Raw genomic sequence first — 23,089 nt, forward strand, 5'->3', positions numbered from 1 at the left:
TTTTAAATAAAACTCCTTCAAGAAAACTTGATTTCAGCATGGTCTGGTTTGCTTAGCCTTAATACCTGAACTATTGTTTAGCCCTATCCATGAATACGTATTAAATATTTTTTAGTAATTGCTTGGTGAGTGAATATGCCCATTCTAGATCAGTATGTTGTTTCATGTGCTCGTCAACTGAAAAGAAAAACTGATACCAGTACAACAAATACTCTCTGCCTCCTGCCCCATTAACAAATTGGCTGGATTACCATAGGTTTGCAGGTTTTGCCTCTATACTCTTTACCAATATTTGAATTTGTATGACTTTTTCTTGGAAGATGGTAGATGAAAATATTGCTGTCAACTGTTTTTAGGAAATTACTATTTTTATTCTTTTTTCATAATAACCCTACTAGAAGCAGCATGGATAGTAATGCATTAACAATTTTTTATTTATTAGTGCTTAATAGATGAACAGCTATGTTATAAGAAGCAATTGTACTGCCTCTCATTCAGTACAGAAATTTCACCCCTGTGGGAGAGTCCAAAAAACATCGATGTTCATGTGTAAGTACGTTCATTTCTCTGAAAAATAAAGGTGTTTCAAAGAAGTTCACTTCATAAAGTGCATTTAATTAAAGCAATCTCTTGTAAATAATAAATAGTGGTTTTCATCTTGTGCCTGATTTGTAAGAGGGGAAAAAAAGCAATGAATTTTAAGTGCAGTTAGTGATTTCAAGCTGGTTGGTCATGCATAAAATATCTTAGCAGCTCCTGTGGTTTGTAGTAATCTTCATGATCTGTCTTATTTAGCACTTGCACATTAAGTGTACATATTCCTTTTTTTTCCCCCTAGGCTACATGAAGCAAGACAGTGGATACAACAGCTGGAGCCTGGTGGAGGCTGCAATTTGCTGAAAGCCTTAAAACATGTCCTTATGATGAAAGAACTGAATTCTCTGGTTCTTATTGTAGGAAGCTGGTAAATTCGTTATCTGTCCTAACAACCAGCTTTAACTTGGATACAGAATTGGTACAAGAATCTGAACGTGATACAAAAATAAATGGAAAATCTAAGATCCGGGTTTTATGTATTTTTAGTTCATGCCACTGAATTCCTTTATTTCTTCCCTTTTTTACTATTTATAAATCTTCTCTTTTCTGATATGAAGCTACGTTTTTCCTTTGCAGATCAGTTATCACAGTAATCCATTGAGAGTCTGCTAGCTCTAATGTTACATCAATAAAAAATCCTTCAGCATCATTAAGGATGTCACTGAAAGGATCCACCTCTGGGAAGATTAGATGATGAGCTAGATTTTGCTGTAAAATAGCATTAAACATTCAAAGATAGTCTTCTCTCTGTGATCTTGGTGCTGATGGAAAACTTAAATGTCTGATTAAATAAATGAAACCAGGTTGAGATTAGATAAATTATGGACTTAAATTCTGCAGTTCTACCGTCATCGTTTGAAAATTTGCAATACTGGAGTCAGGATTGCAAGAAAAAGACTATAGTCTATAGTCTGGGAGTATTACCGTACTCCTAATTTATTCATTTTATTTATTTTAAATGTGCAAAAAAGGGATGGTGTAAGCTTGACAAGTTTGATATTCAGGGTGATTCAGACTACATTTCAGCTAACCTACTGAACACACTGAGTGTTCAGCTGAAAGGTTCCAAGTTTTGCTTAGATCTGCTTTGAACAGAAAGCAAAAGTTTATAGTATGTGCAAGTGAAAACTTCCTTAATTTCTGTCCCTGTAGCTGGAGGGAAGGATTTTTACTAGCCATGAAGAACCATCAAAACTCAGGGAATGAAAGCTGTGTGGGTCGCTAACTTCTAAACACAAAGCAAAGTGTTACTTTCTTTGGTGTCTTTGGAAGACAGTGGACATCCTTACATGGAGCTGAAGATCTGAGTTGAAAACCTCTATAACAGTTTGTCATAGGGGGCGAAACCACAATTCCCAATTTTTAGCTTCCAGGACTAGCAAGGAATAATTTAGAACATTTCAACAAGTCATTATAAATCGGAATAGAATCTTAGTGCTTTTATTATCTTGCAGATTTTCAGGACGGAACCAAGCCCCAGTAGTGGTACCTCAGTAATTTTTGAAAGAGGGAGAGGAGGTCAAGTTATGCTAAATGATTGGATTACATTCCCATGATTTGTTATTTCTTTCCAACCTAGTTTTCTTTCTTGTCTTCTTCAGTATGGCTTTTTTTCCCCCATTTGATTACTGCCATTGTTAATATTTTTTTTTCCTTATTTATATCAGCCCTGATCAGTCTTTGGAAATACTGTCTGACTATGCTCAGCAGTGTATGCTGGGGAGAAAACTGCAGACTCATGCTGTTACATATGATTGCAGCAATCCTACTTCTCTTGTAAGTAATTGCGTTAGCACTTACTTCCTTCAGTGTCCTGACATTTGTTTCCTATTCAGCTGCAATGTCTTCTCTCATAAACCTGTGGGGAAGCTAACCTACTCATTAAAGAGTTCTTGATATAGAGTTGTATTTTCTTTAGAGCAGACTTGCACACATGAAAAAATTTGTTTGGAGCATTCATCTTGGTTCATACGGAAGCCAGAAGTGGCAACCAAGCGGTGTTGGCAGGCTTGGCAGCTGAAGGGAAGCAGTTATTTCCAGATAATCATCCTGTGTGTTTACAGAGAAGACTTTGGGGCTAAGAGCTCTTTTGCAGGTGAAGGCAGAAAAATAGGGGACTTTAGGTAGGCAATATTGCGGTAAGGACAAGTGGGTAGGGAGCGGGATCATACGAGAAAGGCAAGGACTTGGGAGTGAGATCGTACAAGTATGGCAGTCTCTGGGATAGGAATATTTTTGTATGGAGTAGCATCAGTGCAAGACCTAGCAGCCCTGCTCAAATTACAGTGTTGATCACGAGCAACGGTTTGGATGTTAGCAGTGACTGACTGAAGGAAGAGGAGGACAGAAGGATAAGCAGTTACTTTCGATTAGCTTCTGCATAGAAACTTGGGTTTAGGTGTTGATTGCTTGTTTAAGCTTTTCCCTAAGGCATGTCGTGACTTAAGTGGCAGGGAGGACTCGGTTGAAATCCTGGTTTGAAGAGAAGATTGGATGCAGTAAGGGTATTGCAGTCATGGGGAAAAGGGTTGCAGTGGTAGATGGTAGGAGAGAAGGAGATGGGAGAGGTGAAAAAAACAACAAAGGATTTAAGAAGTAGTTGTGGACAGGAGAAGGATAGCGTAATATTTATACTTGCAGACTTTGGTGATATGCCTTTGATCTGACTAGCACAAGCCTGCCTTCAAAGGAAGAGAAAGTGACTGGCATTTTAACACAAGGTGAATGAACTAGACCCTTATTGGCTATTTTGTAAATTTCTTTACTGAGTTAGTTTTTCAGCCATGTTAAAATAAGACTGCTAAGAAAACAATGGAAACATAATTACTTTGGCTTTCTCACTACATGTACCTCAAAGATTCTTTCTCTATCTCTACCAACAACCCATGTTATCAAAAGAGACTACCAAATCAAAGTAACTGTTTTTCTTCCTGTTTATATATGTAGGCAGTTCTAAAGAACCTTGCAGAAGCTGTAAGAGGCCATTATCATTGCTACTCTTCAAAGGGAGAGGTAGGTGACAGGTAGAGAGGCACAGCATTTTTCTCTCTTCTTGATGATTCTTCACTTTGAGAAGGTAAACTAATTATCATCTGAGTGGAAGTTTATAGCAAGACCTGGTGCTGAAAGCCTCTGTCATAGAAGTGCTGAGGATGTGGTCAATAAACCTGTGGTTAATTCTTTCTGCAACTGAAAATGTTTCCTAAAAGCGCAATAAATTTTGCAGATATTGTTCACTGACTTAAAGCTGATGAATGAGATGAAAGCAGTGGCTTATTGTAGACTGATTCAAAATAATAAAATAATATCTGGTTTATAAAATTATGAATAACTTACATGCAATGCGTTAGATACATTTACACTGAATTCTGCTATGCCAGGCAGTCTTGTATACATGTATGCACATCAAAGAAAGCAGTATTTGGTTGGTATTTGAATAGTAGTTAACTTATTTTTCCCCCTTTGGTTTTTATATGTACAGAATTTTGATAGCAGTGATGTTCATCTGCTACTTCAGGAATCCCAGAAGGCTAAGGACCTACTCAAGAGCATCACACAGACTTTTCAAAGAAGAATTGGTGGCTCACTTATTAGTAGAATAGCAGATGTATGTATCTTTTTATTTTCATATGTACTTTGAAGTATCAGGGGTGGAAGTTTTTAGTGTTCACAATATGAAAAAATTTATATGATTAATCCGGTATTTTGGTAAGTGAACTTTAAATATTGTATATTGGCCATCCATTGTAAGAGCAAACTAAGGCCAAAACCAGTAAAGGAGACGTTTTGCTAGACATTCTCCAAAACGCATCAAGTTTTATAAACCAACCAGAATGCGATGGAAAGAACATTGTCCCATGATCATAATGGAAATCTAGGAGAATTGCTAGCCTAACTGTATGCATGATCATTTAAATGAAGTTCCAACAGTCCTTTAAATTGGTAAAAAGATACTTGCTGCTACCTGATTAAGGTGGACGCTTAAATTGGTTGCAAAATCATAAGGGCTTGTCTAGATCCATTACTAGTGTTGAAATTAGGAAGCTACAGTGTGTCTGTTACACATCTGTCTCTGTTGGTCCTATCTTACCATGAGGATTTGGCACCATTTGTTCTGTAACAATTGTCTTGGTAATGTTTCTATTTTTATGCTTTACTTGACCAACATACCAGAGGTTCTTACCTTTTTTGTCTTTTCTCCAATAAAGTAACTTCTCGGGGCTCTTGATGAAATATGGATGAGGAAGAAGAAGAATCTCCTGTGATTTTTCTTTTTTCTATGGAGTGTTTGGATAATTTCTAGTTCTGCTTTAATCTGATAGAGAGATTATTTACTTACGTCTTTCTTTCACCTTGTGCAGATAGTCTTAAGTGGAAATATGCATCTCTCTTTTGCCTTATTCTCATCTCTGTACTTTCTAGGGACCTGGAAGTTTAGAAAATGGCTGAATTCACCTATGGTTGCTAAACTTTAATGCTAAAACTTTGGCAGCGCTGTTTTACAAATCTGTAAGGAATTTTTTTCGTAACAAAATAGTCTGTTCTCTGTCACAACCACTGTACGCAGTTGTGTGAGGTGGACAAGTCTGATCTGAAAGAGGGACTGAAAGCTTCCATTGGGTATCCTTGTATATCTGGTCATCTGACCTGAGACATTCCAGACAGGAGACAAACTGGTCATTTGTGAATAATATTTATAATTCTGTTTCCCCTCATCCTCCCTATTCCATATATATAGAATTCTTTCATCTCTCTCCCAACCTCATAATTAGTAAGGACCGTGTAGACTATATACAGAGCAGTAGTCACCCTGAAATCCCCAAATAAAAACATGTAATTTCAGAAACTTACTAGTCAAACCTTCTGTATGAAAAACCATCTCCACAAACTTCTGTCCATTCATAAAACAAAGGTCTCTTACCCCTTTTTGAAATAAAGGAATGCTAGTGACCTATAGGAGTTTTTGTTGACTTGTTTCCATTGGTGTGAATGAAGGTAGAATGTGGTTCATTTGACTCAGTACTCGGTGCAGGTAGAAAATGGAGCAATCGAGATTTGACCTGTGTGTAACGAAGATCCTTTTCCTGCTTGCTTTTCTTAAACAAATGATTGGCTGTTTTCATGCCAGTATGTAGAACCATGATGTTTTAATTTCCCTGTGGGTTTTTGCATTGTGGCAAGCATAGTGAAGTTAATGGAACATTGTCCCCCAAAACCTATTTTTAGGAGGACCAATGATAGCTATTTTCAAAGTATTTTGCTTGTTGAAATCCCAGCTCTTTGATGAACGTAAGTAAAACTAATATTCCATGCTGAATATTTTGGATTGAGGATAAAAAAAATTATGCTAAAACTTGCAAGAGTTTTTCTCAAAATCCATTTTAGGTTTCCACAGAACTTGCAAATACAGCACCTTTCAACTTCTTACCAAAGCCTCCAAAGCACGAAGGACCATTAGTTATTCAAACACCATGCGTCCTGGCTAAAACCTCAACAGACTGGTTAAAGACAAATGGATTGAAAGGTAGCACAGAAAGAAAAGCTTAACAGGTATGAAACATGAATTAAAGACAGAGCTTGTGTTTTATTTAATTTCTTTGTTCCTTGCTATAGCTAAAAAGTTAAACCTCTATCAAGTTTTGGCTCCCAACGCTTTCTCTCCTGTGGAAGAATTTGTACCTATTCTTAAAAAAACAGTATCATCAACTCTACATGAGGTAAGTGATGGGGACCCTTTCTTTTTCTTGTTGTTTTTTTTTTTTTTTTCTCTTTCTATTGCTACATTTTTCTAATTAAAATCAGTACTTTGTAAGTTAGTGAAATTCTACAGGCTTTAACTGAAATTTGAGTCGTAGATTCAAATCAGATACTTATGCCATTCTTAAGAACGATTCAGGAAGGAATTCCATGTTGTGTAGCTTATATAGGCTTCCGTAAACACGTAAATGTATTATTTATCCTTCTAGAAAGTGATGATGCAGTTTGAATGGTATGATGGAACTGTGAAAAATATCCATGTTGACCTGCCAGTATTATACAACTATCAGGTGAGTTGTCTATAGTGATGTGGCCTTGTCAGGGCTAGACTACCATCTAATTATTCCACATTAATTGTCCTGTTGCATAAGTACTGCAGGGATTCATGTGCAGACAGGTGTCCATGTAAGTCTGCAGTGATCTGGTCAGACGTGGGACCCACGTTCTTATGGTAGTGAGGAAGGAGGCTAAGTAAGAGAAAGAGTCCATCAGTGCTGCTCATAAATACAGCAGTACATTTTGCGATCTATGTGTAAGAATGTGTTTGCATTATTTTACTCACATATGTATGAATCCTTTACCCTGTACATTGAAAGGATACAACACAATGGAGTACTCCTGCTTGATTTAACAGAAGTGTCCCATTTCATCTTGGTTTAACCATTAAAAAAAAAAAAGTTTTGTATTTTGTTTTATCTCTCTGAAAGTCAAACAAGTTTTATGAAGAAGAATGTCTAATTGTTACTGACTAGACCAAGAAAGACTCAAGGCATAGCAGGAACGTTCTAGGAAGTAGTGTAGGAGCAAGCTTGGATGATTGTTGCATGACTTGAAAGATGATGTGTGATATGAAAGTATGTGCAAAGGCACATAACATAGCAGCAAACCAGAGCTTCTTCCTGTCATAGTAACCTAGTCCCTCAGTTGTGTAGGAAAGAGAGTCAGGGCAAGGAATTATTTCAAAATAAAAGTTTGATCTTAAACTATCAAATAATCGAGAAGACTGGTTGAATAAGGGATTAAAAAATATACTGTGACATGAGTTTCTTTGGTAGGTGAGCGTCTCTCAACTCCATGGATGGATGGAGATGGGGAGAATGGTGAATTAAGGGGAATGATGAAAAAAGACACAGTATTCCATATCAGTGATGTTGATTTCCTTGTGTGGGGAAAATGGCAGAAGCATATGAAAATTTGCATTATGAAGAAAGCCACAGGAATAAAATTAGGTTGTCTTGATCAGGATCTTGCATTAGTCTGTATTCTGTGTTTGGATAATCTGTACGTACACATGAGTTTCTTTCTCCTGTGTAGTTTGTGGTGGATCCTACAGCATCCAGCACCCATTCTCCTTCTGTTTGAAATCCTGCTATGGTACCTTAAGACCAATAATGTAGTACAGTCCATATGGAGAGTGCAGTAGGATTTGGAGATATAGTTTATATTCTGAATTCAGCATCTGATCTGTACTTTCAGAGACATCACATTAGCCTTTTCATCGTGAATCCTTCACACCCTTTCCACATTGGAGGTAGCTAGTAGTCTCCACTGTAAAATGCTGAGATCCAAACCTAGTAAATTCTACATGATTGCCAAATGGTAATATACTGCAGATAGTCACATCAGAAGTAATTCACTCTGAACTGACTCTTTTACCAAAAGTAGCATTTTAGCCTTGACAGTGTCCCTACAACACTCTTGCCATGCATTTAGACAGAATATATTTTTGCTAATGTGAATGTCAAGGACAAATGATTTCTATGTGTTTTCAGCATAATCAGCCTTTTTTAAGAATTGGAAAGCAGAAATTATTTCTGCTTACTTTATAGGAAGTTGTCATACTTTTGCTTTACTCTAAAGTGTCAGAAGAAGTTGGGTATTTGTGTTTCCTGTTTTAGGATATGCTCAACTGTTCTTTATACTTAATGCGAATTCTGAAAATTATGCCAGCATAGCGCTGCATACCACATTCTCCTAAATTATTCTGGTTTATCCCCTTCATTTACAGCTTGCCTGGAGGTTTGGGGGTTTTTTTCTCTCTTCTTCCAAAGTGAGTGTGGTATGAGGAAACTACACTATTCAGGCTTAGCTGGGCATGTGTGGACAGCAGATGCTGCAGCTTTCGTTTTACAGTTTCACGTGCAAGGTGAAACACTGTGGAGGGATTTGAGTCCTGGATAAAACATGAGGATTGTGTCATTGTGCAACACGGTATGACGAGCAGAGGCACCCAGTGCTTTCAGATCTAGAGCTCCACATTCTACACTAGGGGCAAGACAAAAACTGTTCTCATCCTTGGGCAAAAAGTAGCAATCACAAAATGGAAGCTTTTAAGCCTTGTTTGCTATTAATTATCAGGAAATTAGTAGGAAACTATTTTTATGAAAGGGTTCAAGAAGGTTGAGCACACTCTGTTATGTAGGCTCAGAAAGCTGGCTAGAGTTCAGAAAAAAAGGTAGGTTTATCCAATGGGGTCGGTGAAAATTATTTGATAAGACTAAAAGTAGAAAAAACATCCAGCTATGTACTCTCACCCACCCTTGAGACAAAGAGGGAGGTGTTGGTGATAAATATGGCAGACAGAAAGTAGGCCAGGTAACTGTTTCTTTTGTGTGGTGTTCTCTAAATTGTAATCGAGTGGCAGAACAAGATGATATCTCCGTAGCTGAGTCTCTGGTAATATAAGTGAATTTTTCATTGAGTAACTTTTTAGCAAGTAAATGATTTTTAAATTATGCAGGTGGCATTGGCTTTGGTGTCTGTCTAAAGGGAAGCTTTAAAAGAGAACTTACAAACAACGTTGTAGGTGGTGTCACTGGTGAATTCAGTAAGAACAGTAAAATCCCTTATAGATAATAGATTTATGTTAAGTATTGATTGCATCATCTCGAGTCAGAGCAGCTTTTTATTCCGAGACATGTTCATTTGTGTTAAGCACAACTGGAATTGTGTCAAGCACAACAGGATGGCCATTCACTTTGAAGAAAAGATCAGTGTCTAAGACAGCTCTATATGTCTTCTTACCTTTCCTTCTGTCTCCCTCAAGCTACATTGCACACTGCTCTCTGCCATCCCTTGCATTCACCTTAAGTTTTTGAACTGGCTGCACAAACTTACTGTCCTGCTTTGCATTTGCCTTCAGCCTGATAGTTGCCAGACTTTCTTCAAGAGGATAGCAAGGCTGCGATTAGAGTTTTCTCCTCAAGCTTGCAGATGAATTAAGAACACTATTAGGTCAGGGATGTTAGGATTTTTGGATATTTGCCATGGTGATAGTACTATATAGTTAACCTTAAAACTACTGGTACACCAGGAGAATATTTACGCTGTATGGGATGTTGAGGATCTTTAAGGACTTCATGAGCTCTTTTAAGTGTGGAAGAAGTGGAGATACATATGTATACAGGTACCATAATGAAGGCCGCTGGAATTCTTACACATAGTAGTGGTTCTTGAGGATTTCCTCCTTGGTCAGAATGCAGGTCATCAGAGAGTGGGACAAGTTTAATGAAATAGAAGCTGCTTGGGGATATTTGCAGCCAGGGTGTGTAATATAGTGGTCTATTCCATTCTTTTTCTTTCCTCTCTTCTGTACCACTCCACTAGCAGCCCTGACAAAAGGCTATGGGAATGTTTCCAGGCAGGGCAAATATTTCTTTAAAATGGAGGAGGGATGAGAAATCTGTAGAGAGTGTAATGTTTAACTGGCTCACATGAAGGCAGCTTCTGGCTTCTTGATCACCAATAGATGCTTGTGTTTGTGCTCCAAAAGCATGCTACCTTATAGCTTTTTTCCTGAGTTCAGTGTCCTTTTCTAGCTTGATTTGCCCTCATGCATATAATGCATACATATGCTTGCAAAGGTCATATTCTATAGAGTTTGGACAAATTGCCTTAATGTCTTCAAATCGACACTGTGTTAAAGAACGATACATGTTTGAAAATACTGTGTTTATTTTAAATGATATGTTTTGTTATGGACACTGCCTAAAATTGCTCTTGAAGAAATGGTAAGCTTGCAAAAACTGTATTTTGAAAGTTCTTTTTTTTTCTTTTTTAATGTGTTTGACCACTATTTTGGACATGCTAGCAAGGGGAAATGTGAACAGACTTTAGACCTTTAGACCCGTTGTTGCTTTTTTATCGTTGTATGGACTGTATTCTTTTACCTTTATGAAATGCTACTTACTATTTAATGACATGCTACTGTCAAAATGAATGAAAGTCATTAACTTTTTCAATATTATGCTGTCATGTTACTTCTGGATTAAGCATTTGGCAATGAAAGACTTGCTTGAACTTTTTTTTTTTTACTTAAATTTTCTATGTTTTATCCACAGAAACTGCTTACTAAAATGGTAAGAAACTATGAGAAACGAATTGACTGGCTATCTGTTGCTAGCAGAAGAATATGGGGAAGTGTTTGTGAAAGGAGGTATCGTACTTTGATAGTCCTTTTTTTGTGTGTTGGTGATGGTTCTTATTTGCCAGTCTTTGCTTTGTGTGTAAGTCACCACCAAGCAATACAGAGCAGAAAATAGTCAGATGTGGAGACAACAGTTGCAGATATGACCAGTGTAAGCAATCCACTTTTGAAAACAGATACTGATATTCAGCTTTTTTAATAATCCAGTGAATTTACTGAATCCAGTGATCATCAGTCAACACAAAACTGCAATTTCCATGAGATAGAATGAGACCCTTAAATTTGACTTATCTAGCAAGTAAGCCACACTTTTCAGATGTATTTTGGATATTCAAGTACAGAGAAGGAAGAGGACCTGTTTAGATTTCAACAGCCATTATGGTACTACATGTGCCGGTACCCTGATTACTGCATAGCTTAAGAAAGATAGACTTTTCCATTATTGATACTATTTTTTTAAAACCTCACCTTATGTTTTGCAGATTTTTGTTTTAAATAGACTCAGTGTTTATACATTTTGATACATATCTAGAAGATACTTTCCCTGGTGAGTTAGAGTACAGGGAAGATAAGAATATGTAACTAAATAGATTTTTTTTTTTTGATGAATAACATGTTTCTTATATAGGGTGGTTATACTTGTTGATATATCAGTGACAAACTCCATGTACATCATCCATATCCAACATTCTTTGCGGCTTTTACTTGAGGAACAAATGTCAAATAAGGATTACTTCAATATTATAGCGTAAGCAATTATTTAAGATTTTTTTGAAATAGTTGTAACGCATTGCAATGAAAGAAGTATGCTGAGAGATTGTAGTTACTAATGGGTATATTTTAGATTTTTTAATTGTATTTAACATTTTATGATTAAGTAATTGCAAGAGTAGCACTGATTTATTGTTTTTGGGTAGGTGTATGGATCAGATGTACAGAGACCAGATTAATAATTAAAAATCACTGGTTTGGGTGAGGCTCACTGAAACTGATTGCATCATACCTGCAACAAATTCTCTTCCTCTGCTATATTGTTCATAATATCATAGTATCAGTTCACATGTCAGAAACTTTTACTGGAAGAGGATTCTGGAGATGTCTCAGGTACCATAACTGAGAACAGCCTTTAAATTTTACAGTAACTCCAATACTTTTTTTAATATGTAATAGTGCTAAAATTTTGTACTCAACACTGGTAGTCAGAAATGTATGGCACAGCTGCTGAACAGCAGCTGGGCAGGTTTCTGAATGGCAGGTAAAAGCAAGAGACAGCAGCTCATGGAGTTCCAAACCTGGTGGGAGAGCAGAGCTGTTACTTCACAAGAGAGATACAGGCAGCATCTGATGGTTGGGGTTGTTTTCTTGCAATCATTCCACTGAGCTTTTACCAGTATCCTGTTTAGGAAAGAAAAAGGTAGTCTGACCCTACTCTGAAAATCTGACAACCCCTGAGTGATGGCTAAATGTGAATAATTAAATTGTTTGAAACAGAAAATAGTTAGCATCAGGCAATTTTACATCTGTAATACCCCAAATCAGATTTTTATTTTTCAGTGAATTTATTCAGTTTTTTGTTTGTTCTAAAACGTAGTCTGAAAATTAATTGCTGTTACCTTTCCATTAAAGTTTTGGGAGTGATGTTGTGCCTTGGCAGCTGGAACTGGTTCCTTCCCAACCAGAAAACTTAAAAAATGCTTGGAGGTAGGATCAAATTACTTTCTCATACATCTGAATTAAGTGATTGTAGGTACCATGAAACAGATAGCACAGAGAAACAGATTTAAACAGCATTGTGAACAATTTACAAAATTGATAAATTTATCATATCACAAAAATAGTTTGCCATGAACTGTTCTACACTGATTGTTCGTGACGGTTTGTTGTGAAAACAGCATTATAAAGTTTAATATGTCCTAGTGACTTTGTATATGTATGCAGAATATATATGTGCGCAGATATAGAAGTGTCTGTGTAAGAAATGCACAGGTTACATGAAGAATTGAAAACTGCTTCAAATTCAACTGGGATGTGAAAGCTAAACTATGTTTTTTCCCCACACACACTGGAAAGAAATCCCAGATTTCTGTTTGTGCAGTCACACCCTCAGTGGTTTCATTATACCTCTGTGGTTTCATTTTTATTCCTGTAAGTTCTACTATATTACAATTTTTCTACATAGAATTAAGAGAGAATTCTTTCATCTGTATGCTCTGAATCTTATTTTAAAAACTAGTTTGCCATGGTGGCATTACAGAAGCTAGAACAAAGAATTTGAGTCATTATATAATCTGTTTTTGCTGCCTGTTATTGTCAAAAATTTTAGACTCCAGTGCAGTGTTATTTAAGATTCTTAGTTCTCTTTATTGCTTTACGCAGAAACAAAAGCTTTTGTTGCTTCATTCTTTGAACTGTAAACATCATCTTTTAGGTGGGTGTTGAGGTTGCAGTGCAAAGGGAGTAGAAATTTCATGAGTGCTCTTAGGAGAGCTGTGGAAGTAGACTTCAAAGACAAAGATAAACACAAATCACAAGGACTTTACCTGCTGACTACTGGAATACCTGATCAGGAAACAGTATGTATCATCACAGGTTTTGCAACTTTTCTGTAAGTTCCTATCAGAATTAATCTCAACTTTTTTTTTTTTTTCCTTTTGGCTAGTCACCATAGCTTGTTGGCAGAATATCTCTCCTTTACATATCTAAGTCAGCACAACTATCAGGATCTCAAACTTCCATTTCTGCAATTGCTGTTCGTGTGTTGGAGGTAGCAATTATTAATAATGTGTGAATCATAGAAAATTCAAGAGGTGTTTTTAGGATTCCTTTCCCACTCCAGCTCTGGCCATCATTTCACTGCAAATTTCTGAGTTTGGACAAACCAACTCCAATTTTTTATATGATATCATTTCTTTATAACTCATGGGAACAAAGACACAAATGATTTTTGTGGTGGAACTCCATAGTACACTATGTAGAGACAGCTCCTTTTTTTAATAACAATAATCCATTGCTTGGATATATGTTCATAGTGCATATGCTCTGTGGCTGTTAAGCCACGTGCACAGCCTAGAGTTTCTGAACATATGGTAATCCAGCTGGAATAACCATGCGTGCACAGTAGGTTGTCTCTTGCTTTTGTTACCAAACTTCTGGAAATTCTGGGCAAACCTAGGAAATCATTAAAAGCCCACATAGATAACAAGAAAACGAAGGATACGTACAAAAAGGCAAATGAATAGTTCCATCCTTACTTCTTTGCTTCAGTGCATGGCTACCTTGAAGTCCATGACCTTGTGTCCTTGATTCCTATAGCTACCCCAATCTCACTTTGTGGCTGCAGCAATGCTGTTGCCATTGTCACTAGTAATAGTGACAGTTTTTGTGTATATGCGTGATTTGAGGAGGCATTCAGCTACTCAGGGTATGTTCCTGTACTGCATTGCTCAGGTTGGGAATGTTTGTACATCAGTTTCAGGAACCAGTGGAGTAGATGGAAGCTCGTCTGAGGTAGAGGGTCACTACTGATTTTTTTTTTCTTTTTTTTTTTTTCTTTTTTCTTCTCTGTCTTGCAGCACACAATCAGTGCTTATGTGGCTGAGGTTTGCAGAGGTTTTGATTTGCAGCTTCATGTCTGTCTGTTTAGTGTAATGGAGGATGTTGATTCCAATGGGATTATTCCAGCCCGCTATGCTAACCCAACTGAAACTGCCATTGCTTTTAAAGAAATAGTACAGGCAGCCAATGGAAGATTTCATTGGTTTGGAGAAGCAGGTATGTGAAAAGGAAAATCAGCACATACTTCTTTTTCATTAATTAAATAGTATTTATTCATTTTTTTTTTCCTCCCCAAATCAAGAAATTAGTTTTTGGGATGTGATAATGCGATACTAGCACTGAGATAAAAACAGAGGTCCTAGTTTGATTAAGGCTTTCAGTTGTATTGCAGAATATTATAATGCAGCCCTAATTCAGGAATTTGATTTCCCCTCCCCCCCCCCCCAATTTGAATTCACTGTTTTCTGCTAGATATTTTAAAGATGCACATTTAAAATATAGTTACTCATGTAGGATATCCAGACTGGCTGGCATACAGGAAACAAAGGCTTTTTGATTCTTTTCATTGATATTTGGCGTGCTCTACAAATTGTTGTACACTTTTAAAAAAGATGTATTTTGTACACTTACTAACCCCACACTGATTAGCATATACTTGATTATTAGGTATTTTTGAAAGTGATGATATCTCTCTTATTTTGTCTGAAATGGAAAAAGCAAACAACTACTCCCAAAAGGTATGAATAATCTGTATCTTTTTAAGTTATGTTTTTCTTCAGAAAAAAATTCAACAGTGTTTATTAGCTGACAATACAGAAGACTAGACAAAATGAAAATCCTTGTAAGATGGGCAGGAATGCTCTAGAGTGTGAGAATAGTCACCATAGAGTGAATACGGACTAGAAAGCAGTTGTACAATAGCACTGCAGTGATTGGTGTCGGAGTGGCCATGATTCCTTATGAAATACAGGGAGTTTACAATTGAAGTGATTCTTCTTTTTGTTGCCAATCCTATGATGAATTCTTCTCAAGTAGAATTAATTGTTCGTTATAATTATATATATACAAATAAATATATTAAAAAATTATATATATTATATAACAAATACATTATATTATGTTTCTATAAGTCACAGTGGAGGGAGGGGTTGTCATTGGCACACTACATTTGTCCAATTCTAAAACAATTGGTTTTTGAAGTGTACTAAGGATGTAGAAGTAGACCATATCTCTCCATATTACATGCACATGACTTTTTCCAAATATATCTAACAAAGAGGCAATATAGCCAGCCTGGCAGTACAGTTGTTGCTTCTTACAAAAGTGTGATTAGAAAGATATATGCAGTAAGATATATGTCGAGGGATCTGAGCACCTTGTTGCATGCAAGTCCGAGTCACAAAAGTATTTTTAAAAAGAAGAGTTGGTGGATATTCAATGGGATCTTAAAATATTTTGTTATCATTTAATAGTTGCATATTCTTGGTTCATCGTCTTCCAATTTGTTCTGGTCTTGGTATGCATACTGTTGCCTTTTCTTTTAGAATGTTTGCTCAGAGCAAGGAGGATTTCCCTTGTATGTGTTTGAGTGAGCCCAGCACAAAGGGGTTTCTATTCAGTTAGAGGTGTTAAGTGTCATGGTTTAACCTGGCAGGCAGCCAAACTCCGCACAGCCGCTCGCTCACTCCCCCCCCTCGGTGGGACAGGGAGAGAATCAGAAGGGTAGGAGTGAGAAAAACTCGTGGGTTGAGATAAAGACAGTTTAATAGAACAGAAAAGGGAAAATAATAATAATAATGATGATGATAATGATAAAATATACAAAATGAATGATGCACAATGCAATTGCTCACCACCCACGCTGACCAATAACCAAGTAGCGATCGCTACTTCCTGGATCATGCCTATCATTCATATACTCAGCATGACGTGACATGGTATGGAATACCCCATTGGCCAGCTGGGCCAGCTGTCCCAGCTATACTCCCTCCTCCCAGCCTCTGCTTGGTAGGGCATGGAAGCTGTCCTTGATAGGCTACTTAGCAACAACTGAAAACATCAGTGTGTTATCAACATTCTTCTCATACTAAATCCAAAACACAGCACTAGAAAAAAATTTAACTTTATCCCAGATGAAACCAGGACATAAGCATTACCGGATTAATAAATTTGGGATGAATTTTATTTATTATTGAAGTAATAAATACAGAATGCCTGTCTTTGAAATGTCATTTACTTAAATTTCACATATATGAATTACTAAACGATGTGAACTTCCATTTCAGTGTGCATTCCTAGTGGAATCCTTGAAGCAACGTTCAGTAAATCAGTCTGTTAATCCATTTATACCAGAAGGAGACTCAAACGTGTTTACCAAGAAAGAGAAAAGAAGGCCACAGAAGTTGCCACCTCCTAAACCCACAGCTCTGACTCGGGCTAGAATGGTTTGAAATGGTCCCATTTTTAAGATGCTATGTGTTTTAATTAGAGATCCTACCCAACTATCAGATGCTGCTCTTTGTGAGAGAAGTGCTCAGGCTGAAAATTTGAAGGAAGTAAAACAGCGCTGTGATAGTACTCTGAATTTACATTTTAATTTGCATTCAAAATGCTATATAAACAAAAAAGTACATCTTACTAACTCCTGCTAAGTAATTAATTATAATAGAACCACATTGTAGTGTCTAAAATTGTCAAAATAATCCCTCCTCTGACCTTAAAAATTTAGTGTTTAATGAAAGCAAAGGCAAAGCAGAAATGTGCTTTACCAAGTTACGTCTACTTTACAAGTCTTTCTAGCAAGTACTGAATTCTATAGTATCCTGCTCATTTACAGATGAGACAGCTGCAGCTGAGTAGCATGTCTTTGGCCACACAGAGAGCCAGCATAAAACAAGAAATAGGATTCAGGATTTGTTTCCTGCCCGCTGTGCTTATTTCCATGGAGTTACACTACTGAGTCCTTTGGGATTTTGTTAATGTTTTCCTTGTTAATTTTGGCTGCATATGCATCTGTTTTGAGTGGGTGTGCAAATCTGTAATATACATAAATGGCCAGTGCCAGTGCTTACCACTTTGGTGTATAAATGACTAGATACAGAACTGCCTATTGCAACGGATGGAGTTAACTTTTGACCTGGAATTTTCAGGTCTCGTCTTTGAAATGGGAATGGCACTCTTAAGTGTAGGTATGGTCATGTTGCAAAGACCTTTGTAGGTAAGCTCAAACAGGTCTTCCATGCTATTTTATCAAAACCAATATATTCTCAACACCTCTTCACAAATGCAGGAAAAAAGTAATCACTCAGAGATATGACTACATAGCATAATTTTATAGGGATTAAACTTGTCGAAAACTGGTACAGGTTTGTCTGTGGATGTTTGGTGGTATTTATAGTAGAGCTGTATGTTAAATTAGATGTCAGTTACTTAAAGGCTCTGAGTCACAGCAAAAGTCTGACCCTACAATAGGGTTAAACAAGTGTTCGTGTTGTTTAGCAGACTGCTCAGCCCCTAGAGGGTTGAGCCATACCTAAAGGAAAAATTACTGTTGTCAGCACTAGGTTTCCAATATTCAATAAAACTCTGAGGAAAACACTATATACTATATCCTATAAAACAGTGCTATTACCATACTAGACTGCTCCTTCAAGTGGCAGAAATGGTCCAAACTCGTCTGCCTGTAGATGTTAGTCTTTAGTTTTATGGCAGCAGATGAAATTGGCAAGATAATTAAAACAGAGGAATTAAAGTTACTTAACCTAGCAAGAAATCGCAAATTAACAAGTCATCATGGCAATCTGCTGAATTGTTAGAAGAGCCAGAGTAAAACAGGAATTATAGAATAATGAAGGATAGTTCCAGTTTTGAATAACGCAGTTATGATCCAACACAAATTTCTTTTTTTTTTTTTTTTTTTATTATATGTGCTTACAGTATATTAAAGACAACCATGGTGCAGAGAGAAATGCTTCCATAAGAGTACTGGCATGGCGTCCTACTAGTGCCAAAGCAGAAATTCCACCAGGTCTGTATGGATTAGAGGCTTTTTGTCTTCAGTTTCTTTGGGTTAAAAGAAAATATTAAATCAGAGTTTTAAGTTTTAGAAACACTTGCAATTTTCATCTTTAATCAGACTGATAGAAAACATTGTGATTGTTTTGAAATTACTTTGGTATAAGTTTCAGCTGTAATGTATCTAGCTTTCTTGTGAGAGGAAGGAACACTGCACAGCTGTGTAACTATTTCCAGGTCATATGATTGAATACCCGTCCTATATCAGGAAATGTCAAATTTGTGTGGTAGAAAGTAGAGCCCCGCTTTATCCCATGCCTGAAGCCGTAATTAGAGCCTCAATTCTCTTGGGTTTCAATTCATACTCCATTTTTTTTTTCAAAGGCTCAACAATTCAGAGACTTACTGTGTTATTAGTTCAATATATATATTTCTGCTAATACTGTTAGATCCCATTCTTATGAGTATGCTGTTCCACTTCATTTATTTATGATCCAGTAATGAAGGAAAATAACCTGACATTTGTGTCGTGATCTGAAGTGCTGACTCTTGCAACTGCTCCTGGTGTATGGAACAGCCATTGATTCCAGTCACTGTTGGTCCCTTAAAGTCCAATTCCTTTCTCCTCCATTTTTGTAATTTTCCTGTGTTTTTTCTTTGCATCTTTGCTAACATCTGGAAAATTGTTTTTTTATTTTTGCATTAAATTTGAGTCTTGAAATCTACTGATTTATTGAAATTAGATTGTTGATATGTAGCAGTGTTTACAAATCTGGATTCATATTTGCATATGAGGTGCTTTGTACAATATTAATTGGCTTTTCCAACAAATGTAATGCTTATTCTAAACCCCCAATCTTTTCAAATTATGCCCTATGACATTCTTCCTGATGGTAATTTATAAATTTGTAAAGGTTTTGGTTCCATTTCTATGAAAGTAGCATAAGTAGTTCTACAATACGGATTTTTCTTAACCAGTATCTAAGAAAATTAACTATTTATCATTGTGGCAATAGGAAGCTATGAACTGAAGAACAGGGTTGCATGAAAGAGTTTTATCTAGCTGGAGTAAGTCAACATCTTTTTTTTTTTTTTTTTTTGTAGCACAAACAATGAAAGAATGGCCTCAGACTGAAAATAAAAGAAAGCATAAACCAAGGAAGCAGCCAGAGTTTTCTATGTCAGTATTTTACACTGATAAAGGAAGAAATGTGGGTACGTGTTATCAGGATGTGATGGGTAAAGCTTTTTTGTTATCAGCATTTTTATTATAAAACTGTTAGGATATTAAGTCACTGATAATCTGTGTGCTTTAAATGATGAGTGGAACTGAGTTTCACTTATCAAATAGTGGTGGGGTTTTTTGGTCTGGTGTTTGGTTCTTTTGGGGGAGGTGGCTCTCTTTGGCACTCTTCAGCACTTTTTGTTTTGGTTTTTGGGTTTTTTTGGGGTGTTTGGGGTTTTTTTGTTTAGGGGTTGGGGTGGTTTGTTTTTGTAAAGTCCTTTGGGATCTTTTGGTCAAAGATGCTCTAAGGAAAAATGCTGTCGTCATGGTTTAGTTGTTTACAGAAGATTTGGTTTGGGATTTTTTGAAGGTGACAATTTTTAAAAATAAGTTATTTTTAAGTACTTTGATATATAGAAACTTTACATTTTTTTTAAATATGGAATTGTGTATGAAGTGCTAGTCTGTGGGTTTTGGGGTTTTTTTTGTTTGGGTTTTTTTTTAATCAACAGTCATACGTGATTCAAAAGGGCTATGATTTAAACCTAGGGCTCCCAATATTACTTTGTTCATTTTCTTAACTAGGTACAGTATGCAGAAAGTATCCAAAGATAATGTGCATAAGAAAGTTTGTTCCCTCCATTACATTGCCAAAAAAGGAGGAAATCTGTTCAAGCAAAGAGGTATTTTGCTCCTTACCAATAAATTGACATTTTAGAATTATCCATATGAATTAATGTGAACACGTTAATTATGATTCTGTACAATGTATTATTACCTAAACTGTTCTAATATTAACCTAATATTAAATATTGCTCCATTTGTTTGTCTTGCAAGTGGCTGACCAAGTACGGTATTAAAAAGCTTAAACTGGAATTGCCCAGACTGATGTTTGGTCCAGGCTGTACTCACCAGAAGAAAACTGTGGAGTCGCTGCACAAGAACGTATCGGCAAAATACTGTACTATCTTCCCTAGCGTAGAAATCAATGTAAGCTTTTGCAGATGTCATATACCTACATCATTGAAAGGCTTTGTATTTGTTTAAGAAAATTCATGTTGATGAATGTTTGTGGCTTGGTAGTGTGATGTTCCCTCCACTATTCCCTGTTGTTCTTTCGAAATCATCCTTCTATTAGAAAGGTCTTTTATTCACCACAAAAAAATTTTAGTATGTTTGAAGTACAAACTGCATGGGATCTTTAGAATGTATAGCATCTCCTCTGCTCGTACAGTGTGAAAAATAATTTTAAAATTTTAAGTAAAGCTTTTAAAAATCATGTGTCAGTCGGAAGTGGGAAAATGTTGGATCTTGATTGTTTTGGTTTGTGTAATGACTAGAGAGAAGCATAGAAAGTTAAGTCCAGGATATTATTGCTCTATTATATCTATAAAACTGTCAGAAACAATACAACAGATGCACCTGTCCAGTCAAATTATATAATTTTGTTGCCCAGCACAACTTGCTAAGATGAGATCTAGGGATTCCTAATTTCGGTAAACAGTTATTTAGTAGCAACAGAGTTGCAAAAATTTTCTTACACTATTTCATAGAGCTAAAGACAAAAAACCTCATCTCCCTGATTTCTAATGCAGACATTGCATATATAGCAGCTGAGCTCAAATCTCCTGAAGTAATATGCTCTTGTACAAACTGAATTGTTCCAGGGGGTTGTGAAACATCTGCAGTTTCAATCTAAAGAACTGGAAATCTATACTGAACAACTGGAGAAAGTGTTGCAGCGCTATATACAAAGAATACAGTGGCTTCTGTCAGGTATTGGTGTGCATCTGTTTTTCTATAAAGCACAACTTATACTTAAAACCTTCTTGTCTATTATTTCTAATAGAATAGATCTGAACATAAATCTAGACCTCAAATATGAATAAAGGTCATCTGGTTTGTATTTCATTGAAATTTTAAAAAGTATTTTTATGACAATAAAATAAGAATACAAGATAATTCAGCATCAATATCAGTATAGCTGATAAACATCTAGCTTGCTGTGAAATAATTAGGGCTGTGATGTAAGTTTTTCCTTTTTGTATGTTGTGTTCATGAATACAAGGTTCCTGGTGTCGGAAGCTTTCTATCAACAGAATATATACAATAACATATACAAGCAAAATTAGTTTTTCTGTTTCTTTTGCTAAGAATGTGTCCTGTTTAGAAGTTCAGCATCACTGCTGGTGAAAAGTATTTTTATCCCTCTGTTGCTCATAAAGATCTTTGTTGGGAAACAGTTTAATTTTTTTGCTGGATTGTAAAGCAGGAGCTACAAATTGTTTAATGCAAGTTGCTATAATTGGCTAGTAATTAATGCTTGGTAGTGCTACATTTGAAATGGCAGAAGACTTTTCTATTATTAACCTTTGAACTACCTACTTTCCACACAGATTAGAATTTATTATGTAGAAATGTGCCCAGAATAACCCCTAAAGACTGAAGATTTTACAGTATGCTCAATAAAATCATATGTTCAGTAAAATAAGCTTATGTAATGACACTTAATTAGTTTTAATGTTCTGGCCCAGGAAGCCGAAGATTGTTTGGTACCATTTTAGAAGCAAATGTCTGTGTTTTGATTGATACATCTGGTTCGATGGACCCATATTTGCCACATATCGCAAAAGAACTTGCCTCCCTTATCTGGGAACAGCTGAGAAAAAATGAAGTCAGGTATGATGAACTACTGATAAAGACTGAAATCTGCACTAATTATTATGTAATAAGATTACTTAATAATGACAAATAATACAGTACTGAAACACAATACAAGTAATTATTATATGTTAGTGCATAATATGCATGTAACATGAACTGCTCTTTCTGTTCTTTTTAACCAACTTTTAATTCTCAGCTCTCCAAAATTTGAGCCTCATTTGCTGTAGGCTGATGCTGTTTATCCTTTTGGGCTCAGTATTTCCATAGATTTTCTGTTCATGCAGAGTGAGATATGCTTTCTGACTCTTCCAAAGCTGAAGACCTTATTCCAATATTAGGCTCTTGGTTTTGGTTTTTTGTTTTGGTTTTTTTTGGTTTTGTTTTTGTGTTTTTTTTTTAATTGGGTTTGGTTTTGGGTTTGGTTTGGTTTTTTTATTTATTTCAAAACTGGCTTATCCGAAGTGACTGATAGTATTGGTTGGGTTAAATGTTGTGGGCCATCTTCCTCCTTAGGTTTAACTTGCTGAGATTTGCAGAAAAAACAGAGAGTTGGAAGGAGTGTCTTGTAGAAGCAACTGATAAAATGTGTCATGATGCTGTGCAGTGGGTGTCCAAATTCCACGCTTATGGTAATACATGCATCCTTATGGCTTTACAGGTAAGTAAATTGTGTACCACATTTTGGAGAAGACATCATGTCTTGTGATAAAACACTTCCATCTGACTGATAATGTTTTAGGAAAATTATTTGGTCAAAGCGTACAACATTTTTATATGCAAAAAATTGAACAGATCTGGAATCAAACCACTGTTCCTGTCTCCAGGGCTCATAGATACTAGAATTCATTGCT

The 23,089-nt window shown here is 36.2% G+C and overlaps 1 protein-coding gene across 1 annotated transcript in view; it reads left to right on the top strand.

Moving 5' to 3' along the window:
* Positions 1 to 23,089, top strand: part of VWA3A (von Willebrand factor A domain containing 3A) — a 37,125-nt gene that overhangs the window by 4,400 nt on the left and 9,636 nt on the right. The window contains exons 7-28 of the mRNA XM_075165166.1: positions 443 to 549; positions 839 to 964; positions 2,265 to 2,373; positions 3,544 to 3,609; positions 4,079 to 4,204; positions 5,983 to 6,121; positions 6,211 to 6,314; positions 6,564 to 6,644; positions 10,695 to 10,789; positions 11,409 to 11,528; positions 12,407 to 12,481; positions 13,209 to 13,353; positions 14,353 to 14,551; positions 15,002 to 15,072; positions 16,621 to 16,779; positions 18,272 to 18,362; positions 19,454 to 19,564; positions 20,160 to 20,257; positions 20,412 to 20,564; positions 21,242 to 21,350; positions 22,109 to 22,253; positions 22,752 to 22,896. Coding sequence (XP_075021267.1) covers positions 443 to 549; positions 839 to 964; positions 2,265 to 2,373; positions 3,544 to 3,609; positions 4,079 to 4,204; positions 5,983 to 6,121; positions 6,211 to 6,314; positions 6,564 to 6,644; positions 10,695 to 10,789; positions 11,409 to 11,528; positions 12,407 to 12,481; positions 13,209 to 13,353; positions 14,353 to 14,551; positions 15,002 to 15,072; positions 16,621 to 16,779; positions 18,272 to 18,362; positions 19,454 to 19,564; positions 20,160 to 20,257; positions 20,412 to 20,564; positions 21,242 to 21,350; positions 22,109 to 22,253; positions 22,752 to 22,896 — 2,574 coding nt within the window. The remainder of the gene's footprint in view (positions 1 to 442; positions 550 to 838; positions 965 to 2,264; positions 2,374 to 3,543; positions 3,610 to 4,078; positions 4,205 to 5,982; positions 6,122 to 6,210; positions 6,315 to 6,563; positions 6,645 to 10,694; positions 10,790 to 11,408; positions 11,529 to 12,406; positions 12,482 to 13,208; positions 13,354 to 14,352; positions 14,552 to 15,001; positions 15,073 to 16,620; positions 16,780 to 18,271; positions 18,363 to 19,453; positions 19,565 to 20,159; positions 20,258 to 20,411; positions 20,565 to 21,241; positions 21,351 to 22,108; positions 22,254 to 22,751; positions 22,897 to 23,089) is intronic.

This window comes from Calonectris borealis, chromosome 16 (genome assembly GCF_964195595.1).
Source record: "Calonectris borealis chromosome 16, bCalBor7.hap1.2, whole genome shotgun sequence".
Taxonomy (NCBI): Eukaryota; Metazoa; Chordata; class Aves; order Procellariiformes; family Procellariidae; genus Calonectris; species Calonectris borealis.